Source organism: Microtus pennsylvanicus, chromosome 3 (genome assembly GCF_037038515.1).
Source record: "Microtus pennsylvanicus isolate mMicPen1 chromosome 3, mMicPen1.hap1, whole genome shotgun sequence".
NCBI lineage: Eukaryota > Metazoa > Chordata > Mammalia > Rodentia > Cricetidae > Microtus > Microtus pennsylvanicus.
In genome coordinates, this window is record NC_134581.1 from 67,131,531 (window position 1) to 67,143,418 (window position 11,888).

General features: G+C 49.3%; 1 protein-coding gene across 1 annotated transcript in view; it reads right to left on the minus strand.

The window, feature by feature from the left end:
- Slc35f2 (solute carrier family 35 member F2) overlaps nucleotides 1-9,147 on the minus strand; it is a 54,511-nt gene extending 45,364 nt beyond the window's left edge. Inside the window, exon 1 of the mRNA XM_075965885.1 lies at nucleotides 8,682-9,147. Within this exon, the coding sequence (XP_075822000.1) occupies nucleotides 8,682-8,791 (110 nt within the window). The 5' untranslated portion in view covers nucleotides 8,792-9,147. The remainder of the gene's footprint in view (nucleotides 1-8,681) is intronic.
- Between the last annotated feature and the right edge of the window lie 2,741 nt (nucleotides 9,148-11,888).

Genomic DNA, 11,888 nt, shown 5'->3' on the forward strand with positions numbered 1-11,888 from the left:
GCATTATTTACATGTATAAGATAATAAGATATTCCATTTTTTAAAAATTGGTTGTTGTTGGGGTTTTTTTTAAGTGTTTCCACAGAACTGTCCCATCTCCAGAATGGGAAGAACTGCTACCATTTTGGATTTGTGCCAAGGCCAAAGTACTACAGGAGCTTCCAAGATGAACTACAGCCTCTGCCCTAAGGCATGTTCCAGGGCTAGTGGTAATTATTGTCAAGTTCAACAGTAAGCGCAGTGCGGGTTGGGGACATATCATACAGTTAAAGAGGGGCCTCCAACAGAGATGGGGGGGGCAGGTTGGAAAGAGCCGCACATCCACTCTTTTTTTTGTTTTTTGGTTTTTCTGTAGCTTTGGAGCCTGTCCTGGCACTAGCTCTTGTAGACCAGGCTGGCCTCGAACTCACGGAGATCCACCTGCCTCTGCCTCCCGAGGGCTGGGATAAAGGCGTGTGCCACCACCGCCTGGCACACACATCCATTCTTTAAGCCTCCACAAGAAGAAGGCAGCAAGCAGTAAGGAGGAAGCCCCAGAAAAAAAGGCTAGGGGTCACAAGGGAAGCACAGATGTCTCTATCGCTGAAGCGGTAGGTGAACCAGGAGTGGGAAGTGTGCAGATGACAGAGACTTTGTACTCCCACAGAGACAAATACAGTATGAGTCCAGGCCATCACCAGACAGCTTCTAGAGAAGTCAGATTCACAGACGAAGTAGACAGAGATTGGCCATATGGCAGAGCAGGTAAAGGTCCTTACTGCCAAGCCTGATGACCTGAGTTCAATCCCCAGAGCCCGCATGGCGGAAGAAGAGAATGACTCCTATACTCCTGCAGCATGAGCATACCCACATATACACAGATGGATATAATGAATACACAGATATTTTTAAAGGCAAGGAAGGGAAGCGGGAAAGGAGGAAAGGAAAAAGAAAAGAAGGTATGAAGATCGAAGACAGGGGCGGGTGCTGCCAGGGCCGAGAAGGCAGGGAATAGTCTGGTTTGTTTGTTTTTGTGGTTTGTTTGGAATTAGGAACGCATTCTGCAAGAGGACAGTGGTGAAGGCTACACTGTCTAATGACACCTGCCTCTGTTGTCTGCAAAAAGCACACACAGAAGTAGCTAAAAAGGAAAAGGTCAAACTATGGGCATTTCAGCATCATTTTTAAAACCGAAATCAACTATCATGAACAGGTAAAAAGGAAGAAGAGAGAAATGAAGAAGGGAGGAGGGAGGCTGTCAGGAGAGAGACATGTAGTCATGTGACCTCTATTGGGCGAGCAGTGGCTCTCAGGCTTGTGTTAGCTGTAGCTTTCTACAAACACAGACGATAGACTAAACATTGTTACCCTCCCCAAGTTCTTGTATTGGGATCTCATCCCCAAGCTGACTGTATTTGGAGGCACAGCTTTGGGAGATGCTTAGCTCGTGAGAATGTGTGCTGGTTATTTTTGTCAATTTGATATAAACAAGTAACCAGAGAAGAAGGAAACATGGAACGTCAACTGAGGAACTGCCTCCATCAAACTAACCTATAGGCAAGTCTGGGGGGGGGGGCATTTTCTTGATTAATGATTGACATGAGAAAGCCAAACCACCCCTGCCGGTGGCATCCCTGGGGAGGTCCTGAGTTATACAAGAAAACCAGCTGAATGGAGCCACAGGGAGTAAGCCAGTAAGCAATGCTCCTCCCTGATCTCTGCTTCAGTCCCTGACTTGAGTTCCTTCCTTGGTTTCCCTGCATAACAGATAAAAGCAAACCCGTTCCTCCCCAGGTTGCTTAGGAGCCCAGTGTTTTTCACAATAGAGAAGGTAACTGGAACAAGGTTTTTCTCTATGCCCGGGATTGGCACACAGAAGAGAGTGCTCTCTAACCCTCTGCCACATAAGGGCGCTGTGAGAAGGCTGTCTGTGAGGCAGTAGATATGCCTACACCAGACACCAAGTCTGCAGGAGCCTCAGCCTCAGACACCCCACTCTCCAGCGACAAGAAATGACTTCCTGCCTTCTCCAAGCCGCCCAGCCTGGACGGCTGCTATTAATAATCTGGACGTCTTGCATAAAATCCCAGTTATACAAAACAGCAATAGCAATGTGTCTATGGATGCCAGAGACCATCTGAGAAACTCACCAGGTCCCATTCTTCACTCGCTCCCCAGGGTAACCTCTGGGGAACCTCCAGGGACCCCCAAGATACGTCTCAGTTCGTACACGGTCGGTGCAGGTGAAGGGCGGCATCCTACAGCCTGGGCTGAAGATACGACGTGGTGAGGCTTCCGAACTAGTAAAGCAGGTTCACTTTGGAATCAGCCACAACTCTCTCTCTCTCTGCGGCTCGCCAGCTATGTGACCCAAGCGAGTTACTCATCCGATCCGTCAAATGAGAAACCAAACTGTGGAGGTGTATCACAGGACTGGTGAAATGCAAGCAGGGAATTCTCGTTTGATGACAGCTGTTGCTGCCCTTCTGTTTGATCTGACACCTCTCTGACTGTGTGACACCCTGGATGGAAGCCACAAGAGTCCAGATGAGAGGTGGTAAAGGTGGACGCTGAAGTCAGGACTGAAGGACTGAAGGGGAGATGGGCTCTAGGAATAGTCTAGAAACAATGTGAAGATGAAGAACAAGCTCTGGCAGCCACCCATCCATCCTCTCTACTTTCAAATTAGTCTGGGAAAGGAGCAAAGAGAAGCAGGACAAACCCAGAGGTTGTCGAGAACTATTCTGGGGAAGGCACTACATCCTGGGTAGCGTGGACAGAGGCCAGTGGAGGGCCTGCTGGAAGAGAACCTTTAAGTTCTACCCTCTCCTCTCCCCTGTGCCACACAGAGGCAATCCCTGCATGTCCTCTGACTCTGTGCAGTGCCCAGGAAGTGACGACACAGGTCAGATGGGAGCAGCACCCAGCAAAGCCCTCAACTGTGTGCTGTGGCCCAGGGTTGGCAGGAGAATGAACGCTCAGTACAGAGCTGTGCTCTGAGTGTGGAAACGGGAAGCCATGAAGCCCACATATCTGAGGCAGTTAAAAACAAACATGCAACCATGTCCGGAGACATTTTTGGTTGTCATATTGGATGTGTGTTGTGCCGGCATCTGTTGGACAGAGGCCAGGATGCACAGCTGCCCGCAATGAGGAATCATCCAGTTCAAAGTGTGCTAGAATAAAGTATATAACAGTGAACAAAACTTGGCTTTTCTCCTGCCTCCTGAGTCTAGAAGCAGACAGTAATTAATTGTGTAATAGAAGGTGGCTGGGAGAATTTACGGAGACTGCTAGAATAAAGGACTTCCCAGGTCCTCACAGCACAAAGCATACGAAAAGCTCCCATTTCATATAACTTCCTTAAACAATGCTATATAACAACACCCTTCGTAGGGCTAGAGAGATGAATCAGCAATTAAAAGACTGCTCTTCCAGAAGACAGGGGTTCGGTCCCTAGCACCCACATGGGGTCACAACTGTAACTCCAGTCCAAGGTGATCTAATGTCATCTGACCTCCTTAGGCACCAAGCAGGCATGTGGTGCACAGACATACATCTAGACAAAACACCCTTCACCTGATGTTCCTATAGATGGTGAACAGTATCAAGGAGTGATACCTCCTGTGGACTGATGGATGGTGACAAGGAGTGCTCCCCTCCTGTGGACTGATGGGTGGAGACAAGGAGTGCTCCCTTCGTGTGGACTGATGGTGACAAGGAGTGCTCCCTTCCTGTGGACTGGTGGGTGGGGACAAGGAGTGCTCCCCTCCTGTGGACTGATGGTGACAAGGAGTGCTCCCCTCCTGTGGACTGATGGGTGGAGACAAGGAGTGCTCCCTTCCTGTGACTGATGGGTGGGGACAAGGAGTGCTCCCCTCCTGTGGACTGATGGGTGGAGACAAGGAGTGCTCCCTTCCTGTGACTGATGGGTGGGGACAAGGAGTGCTCCCCTCCTGTGGACTGATGGGTGGAGACAAGGAGTGCTCCCTTCCTGTGACTGATGGGTGGGGACAAGGAGTGCTCCCCTCCTGTGGACTGATGGGTGGAGACAAGGAGTGCTCCCTTCCTGTGACTGATGGGTGGGGACAAGGAGTGCTCCCCTCCTGTGGACTGATGGGTGGGGACAAGGAGTGCTCCCCTCCTGTGGACTGATGGATGGTGACAAGGAGTGCTCCCCTCCTGTGGACTGATGGGTGGAGACAAGGAGTGCTCCCTTCCTGTGACTGATGGGTGGGGACAAGGAGTGCTCCCCTCCTGTGGACTGATGGGTGGAGACAAGGAGTGCTCCCTTCCTGTGACTGATGGGTGGGGACAAGGAGTGCTCCCCTCCTGTGGACTGATGGGTGGAGACAAGGAGTGCTCCCTTCCTGTGACTGATGGGTGGGGACAAGGAGTGCTCCCCTCCTGTGGACTGATGGGTGGAGACAAGGAGTGCTCCCTTCCTGTGACTGATGGGTGGGGACAAGGAGTGCTCCCCTCCTGTGGACTGATGGGTGGGGACAAGGAGTGCTCCCCTCCTGTGGACTGATGGATGGTGACAAGGAGTGCTCCCCTCCTGTGGACTGATGGGTGGGGACAAGGAGTGCTCCCCTCCTGTGGACTGATGGGTGGGGACAAGGAGTGCTCCCCTCCTGTGGACTGATGGGTGGGGACAAGGAGTGCTCCCCTCCTGTGGACTGATGGGTGGGGACAAGGAGTGCTCCCCTCCTGTGGACTGATGGGTGGGGACAAGGAGTGCTCCCCTCCTGTGGACTGATGGGTGGGGACAAGGAGTGCTCCCCTCCTGTGGACTGATAGGTGGGGACAAGGCGTGCTCCCCTCCTGTGGACTGTCCTATACACGGACAGAAATAAAGAGCTCGCTTGTAGGCTGATGGGCGACTACGGCTCAGCCTCCTCCAGTCCGTGCCCTCCACACACTAAGCTCCTTCCAGTCCTTTAAGTAAAACCCTCTCTAGCCCTTCCAATCTTGCTACCTCTCTCACCTGGTAGGAAGAAAACCTCAAGCTTCTCAGCTGCCCCTCACCCTGGCAGGCCTGTTCTCTGCTCTCCTCTGTGCCAACCCTGAACTTTGGAAGGCAGCTCTCTTCACTACCGTAGCCCAGCACCACCACTGAACTTTGGACTTACTCCTCTGGCACTTACCATGATTCCTTTACTATAATTTGATTATGAACCTTCTTGGAAACAGGAATTAAACAGGGCCTGGACCTGGATATAGATAGCTAAGGTGTATTGAATGAAAAAAAGAAACCTGACCGGCATGGCATTACAAAAATACAAAAAGAATACAATAGAAAGTTCTGTCTCAAAACTTTACCCTTCATTGGTTAAGGAAAAAGATAAGCACATGAAATAATTAAGTTTTCTGCTAGAGATAGAAAGTTGACAATCATACAGAATATGCATTTTGAAATATATGAATAAATTAAGGCCTTGTCAGACGGTAAACTGCCTGAGAGTGTAAAAATACTAAGTGTCTCTGGCACTTCTGGAAATCCAAGCTTTTTGTTAGAATATTTCATTTGACTCGAGAGCCATAAACAACAAAAGTCAGGTTCAAGGTGAGGGTGGTGGCGGTGCATGCCTTTAATTCCAGCACTTGGGAGGCAGAGGCAGGTAGACCTCTGAGCTCAAGGCCAGTCTGTTTCATAGGGCAAAAGCAAGTTCAAGGACAGCTAGGGCTATGTAAAGAAACCGCGTTTAGGAAAAACAAAGTCAGGTTCTGCGACAGAACCTGTTGGGGGATATTCTGGGGCTGTTACCCTGAATGCTTCAGACAATTAGTGCCATTGAACTTGTGGGATGAGTACTCCAAGGATTCGAGACGTTTCCCTCTCCTCTGTCTTTGAGACAAGGGGTCACTATGGTTGGCCTTGAACTCCCAGCATGCCTTTAAACATTCCCTCCCACTTTCTGAGTGCTGGGGACTACAGTTAGGTACCACCATAATCAGCTAGTCATCAACCCCAAAGAAAAATGTCTGTACCCTAAGGGAGAGAGAGATGTCAAGAGTTGGGGTCACCTAGAATATACGCTTCAGATAAAGAAAGCAATCCGCTTCAGGCCATTAACTTTTTCCTGTATTTAGTACCCACATGTCAAAAGTGGTATTCTTGGTGAAAAGAACAGAAAAGGAAAAACAAAACAAAATTTAAAAAACTCTATGGTCTTGAAAAAAAACTCTATGAAACTATAAGCTATCTCCCTGTGTCCTGTCTTTTCTCCACACCCCACAGTTCCCTGGACAAGAATTTTAGGAGTTCAAGACCAGCTACAGATGATGCAGCAACTTGAAAATCAGCGTGGCCTACTTGACACACCAAAAAACAGCAATAACAAAGAAGGAAAATTGCAGGCCATGACCCTCAGAATAAACATCAACACAGGGAGGCATTTGGAGTGTAGTTAATTAATAGGAGGCCTAATGAACTTTGTCATGGAAACCAGATACATACACCTTGTAGTTCCAGGTACTCAGGGGTTCGGGCAAGAGGATCATTTAAACACAAGAGTAAGTGACCAGCTTGAAGACAACAGAGAGACACCGAGTGAAAAAAAGAGTGTGGGTGGCTAAAAGCAGAAGATGAGCAAATGTTGTTCGTGGGCTCTGCCATGACTCCAGCACCATACTGCTGAGCTAAACTTCCTTTCCTAGCATGCAATTCTGGATAAGAAGAAGAAATGGTTTATGACCAAAGAAAAGTAGGAATAAAAGAACTTTGTCATCTCTCAGCTATTCATTCATTCATTCATTCATTCATTCATTCATTCATTCATCCTTGAGCTAAGGACTGTGCAAAATGCACAAGGGAGAAGAGCAAGGCCTGCTGTAATGCAGGCCCATCCACCAGAAGTGTAAAACACCCACAAACCACCATCACACAAGAGAGTAAAAGGCCTCAGGGGGGTGCAAAATAAACCTCAGAGAAGGAAAAAAATCCCATGGGGCTCCTAGACTCTTCTGATCATAAAACATACTATCTGAAAACACTATGCTACGAAGAGAAAAATCACGCTTGCTAGTTCTTGGTACTTCTTGCTGAGCTGAGATCTGCTAGATTATCTACCCCAGCCTTAGGGTCACTGGCATCTTCCCAGTAACCACCTGTTCCCATTACCGAGGAATGGAGAGCGCTGATGGTGACAACTAGCCCATGCAGGACACTGAAAAGGGCTCTCTCTTCCCACTGCTGTGTGGTCAACCAGCGAATCCTCTCATAGCCCTGCAGGCTAAGCAGGCGGGGGGAAGTGATGGCGAAGACTGCTAGTAATCTTTTCTTGCATTATTGCATTATTTATTTATTTACAGCCTATGTATGTTTATATGTGTGGTCTACATGCCACAGCACACGTGTAGAGAGATCAGAGGATAGTTAGGGGAACTTGAAGCTCCTTCCATCGTGTATGTTCTGGGTATTGAACTCAGGTAATCAGGCTTGGTGGCAGGAGCCTTTCCAACCCACCCCCATTTTTTTTTCTCTTGTTGAGAACTGAACCCAGCTAAGCATGAACTCTCTCTCACACTGCGCTGCTATACCGCCACGCTCTTCAAATAGCACACAAGAACTGGGTGACTTGTCCAAGCAAGGCCCGCTCACTAAGATTTGAATTCAAAGTCTGTTCCCTTAGTTATGTCACGGTAACATCTCCCCGCTAAGAAATCACTGCTAAAATACCAGGACATTACACAGCTGGAAGAGAATGGTCGATTGGGGGCCAATCTACTCCTTTGAACATGCGCATCTATTTTAAAACTATGCTTATTTGTGACAAAAAAAATGCATGTATACACATTTATTGACCAGCTCTGAAAGTGAGATGCCTTTTCAAGGGTGTAGCTTTCAAAATCTTTCCCGAAATTCATTGCTCAGGGTGGATAGTGACATATGCCTGTAACCCTGGCTCTCTCATAATCCCCAGGTGAACGAACGGCTTAGCCTTGTGTTTCCCTACCTAGAAAGTGGGTCTAACAATAGCGCCATATCCTAAAGTGAAGGAGATGCGGTGCTATTGTCCACATAAATGGCTAAGCGCAGTGCCTGGCACGGAGTGAATGCTCGGTAAATGGATTTCATTATTTGGATGTTAGCCTCTATGTGTCTTCAGAACGCAAGTCGTCCAGCGACCACAGAAAGCTTTCCCCAGAGTCGCTGCCAAGTCTTTAAGAACATCCCTCCCTACCTAGGGCCCCACGGAGCACAGTGACATCAGCCACCTGCTTCCCTGGACCGTCGCTCCGGAGGTGGTCACGTCACCTCGCTCAGGCCCCAAAACAGGGTAGACGCAGCCTCCGTCCGGTTTACCACAGCACAAAACTTAACCCAGCTTGCTCACTTGAGTGAACTCCGGTTGGAGGCTGAAAGAATGCGGGCGCCGCGCCAGGAAGGGCAGCACTTCACCTGCCACGCGACAGGGTGGGCAGCCCTCTCCACTGCGTCCACGGGGACACCCACCCTGCCGCGGGGGCGCGGGGACCGATCTCACAGTGCCAGCTGGATGAATCCCCTTGCACATCCTCTGAAAACCATCGCCGCGGTTTCTAAGGGTGTGCCACGGTATGGGAGCACCCAGTTGAAACGTCTCGAGACCTTCCGGGTGCGAGTGAGGAGCGCTCCGAACCCAAGTCGGGGCGCCGCCGCCCCCACAGACACGTGTGCGCGGGTCCCGCCACCCGGGCCCGCCCCGCGCTGCACTCACCAGGTGAAGAGTTTGCTTCGGATCCTGCTCAGGTGGCTGCCGATCGTGGCCACGGAGCCCAACGCCTGGGGCTCCGTGACCCCTGCGCTCGCTGGCGATTCGGCCTCCATGGGGTCCCTACGAGCCTCTCGTGCCAGGAATCCCGAGAAGTGCCCCGGCCCGGAAGACAGGAGGCGGCGCCTGTGAGGACAGCGCGGTCTCTGCTCGCGCCTTGCCTTGCTCTCCTGCTGCGCTCGCTCGCGCGCTCGCGTCCCCGGCTCGTGCGACAAATCATTAACTGTCAAGCCCTTAGGGCCAGAGGATGCTTTTATAGATCATCACCTGGCACCTCAGGGAAGCTGGGAAGCTGGGGGGCGGGGGGAGTTGGGGAGAGAAAAGGCAGGTTTGTTTTCTCAGCTAGTGTCGGTGCTGGGTAGGACACAGTGTAAATTTAAGAGATTGGGGGTTGGGCTTCTCCCCCCCCCCCTCCAATCCGGGTGGGTGGAGTTGATTTGGCTAGTTTGTTTGACCTCACTCTGTAGCCCTGACTATTCTGGAACTCCTCACGTAGCTGAGGCTAATCTCGATCTCGCAACACTCTTCCTGCTTCCAGAGGGCTGGGATTCACAGGCCAGCACTACCACACCCGGCACATTTAAGGATTTTATAGTTCCTTGTTTGAAATCAGCAAACTAGGTGATGCCTTAAGAGGTTATTTTGGCTGGCTCCTAGCGTGTCTCACGCAGCGAGTAGGTGCCAGCCTGAACTTTGCTAACTGAAAGGACCGACTGACCCCGCGCCTGTGTCCTGCTCTCCCTCCCACTCCTTGAAAGAACTGAAGAAAAGCTACAGTTCTTTTCCTCGCAAAACAAAGATCTGGGAAGTGTGTCTTTGTGGCGTGGGCGAAGCCTATCTGTCTGGCGGGTGTGTTGGGTTGCCTTGTCATACTCAGCACCGTCCTGGCCTTGGTCCGGGCTCACCTTCTGATGCTTGAATGGTCCCAGAAGGGACAAGAGGGAATAAAATAAAAGGTGGGGTGGGGAATTTCCTGGTTCTCGCTAACAGAAAGAAGTCTGTAGTGCTGATCAAGCACTTTTTTCCTGAAAGAGACCAAGAAGATGAAAGAAAAGGTGTTTTGTTTTTTTTTTCTTTTTCGAGACAGGGAGAAAAGGTGTTGAGACCCATCCCCACCTCTTCAGTTCCTCCCCAGCCTCCACCTTTCCTGAATAAAGGAACACAGTCAACAGTAAATTCTAGAAGACTATGGATGCAAAAGAGCAGGCAGTTCTGTAAGAGACACTAAGAAGAACCGGGTTTTAAACCATCTGGTAACTCATGTCTTCAGTCGCAGTTCCTAGGACCTAGGCAGTTGAAGTAGGAGCATCCCTTGAGCTGGACGCTAGCCTAGAACAGTGTGGTTCTGGATCAGCCTAAACTAAAGGGAGATCTTGCCTCAAATAAATAAACACCGAGGGGTGAGCCGAGTGTGGGGGTGTGGCTCGGCTGGTAAAGCAGGCTTCAGTCTGTGTTTCATTCCTAAAACCGACATGGTGAGTGGAGAGAATGGACTCGGGCAAGTTGAACCCCACATCCAGGCAGCAGTACACAAAAACACACAAATCAATGCAAAAAAATTGTTGATGTACAAAAGGTAATAGATTTTGAAAACTGTAGCTAAAAGAGCCTCTGCTTTACCAACTACAAATGCGGCAAAGTTTAAATATGATTATTTTGTTTGTTTTTGTATTTTTAAGACAAAATCTCACTCCATAGACCAAGCTGATTTGAAACTCAACTATGTAGCCCAGGCTGGCCTCCAATTTAAGGCAGTGCTCCCAAGGGCTGGGGCATGTACCATCATGCCTAGCTAAAATGATTGCTGAAATATTTTTTTAATTTTCTTTTTTTTTTTTTTTTTTTGGTTTTTCGAGACAGGGTTTCTCTGTAGCTTTGGAGCCTGTCCTGGAACTCCCTTTGTAGACCAGGCTGGCCTCGAACTCACAGAGATCCTCCTGCCTCTGCCTCCCAAGTGCTGGGATTAAAGGCGTGCGCCACCACTGCCAGGCTTCTAATTTTCTTTATTCATTTTGTTGTTTTGTGTATTTGTTTTATTTTGATACGGGGTCTCTCTAAACCATCCCAGCTGTCCTGGAACTCACCCTCGAACCCACAGCAATTCACCTGCTTCTGCCTCCCAAGCGCTGGGACTAAAGGCGTGGGCCACCATACGTGGCTATTTTTCCCAACGTCAAAAGTACTTAATCAAAATTTCTTTATAAGCACTTGAAAAAAAAACAGTTTGATGAGCCTTCTGAGAACATCAGAAGCACATGTGGGGGCTTGGGATGTGGCTCAGTTGGCAGAGAGGGCCTGGGTTCAATCTCCTGTATTGAAGTAAACCAGGAGTGGCGACACTTGCCTGTAATCCCAGCACTGGGGAAGTAGAGGCAGAATAAGAACTTGAAGGTCATGTTCAACAGGACACAGGAGAGCCTGTCTCGGGTGGGGTGGGGTGGGGGAAGGACTAAAGAACAGCGTCCCACTGGACTCTGCACACTGACAATGTGGAATGCCTAGGCCTTTAACCTAGAACCTGGGAGGCAGAGGCAGGTGAATCTCTCTGAGCTGCTATTAGCCTGGTTATCACAGCAAGCTCTAAGACAGCCAGAGAGCTACACAGAGAAACTGAAAGAAAAGAAGAAAAAACGACTACAACATGGAATGTCACCTGAACCCTGTACTCATCTACGTTTTTGTAAATGGCAGTACAAAGAAGTAGCTTCCCCGTGTGATTGTATAAGATCCAATGACCTTTCAGATTCCCATCCTTCCTTCATAAATGACAGACTGAACCACCGATGCCCAAGAGTAACCAGAGCAAGGTACTTGTTAACAAAATTTTAATTAATTAATTGATGAGACGGTTTTTGTTTAGTTGGCTGACTGGTTTGATTTTTTTGTTTGTTTGTGTGTGTGTGTGTGTTTGTTTTTTGTTGTTTTTGTTTTCGAGACAAGGTTTCTCTGTGTATCCCTGACTGTCCTGGAACTCTCTCTACCAGGCTGGCCTCGAACTCAGATCTCAACCTTTCTCTGCCTCCTGAGTGCTGGATTTACTGCCTGACTGCTGACTCTATTTAGAAATAGAGTATCTATGTCACAGAGGCTGGCCTAGGAATCTTGATCCTCCTGCCTCAGCCTCCCACGTGCTGTAATTACACAGTTATCACC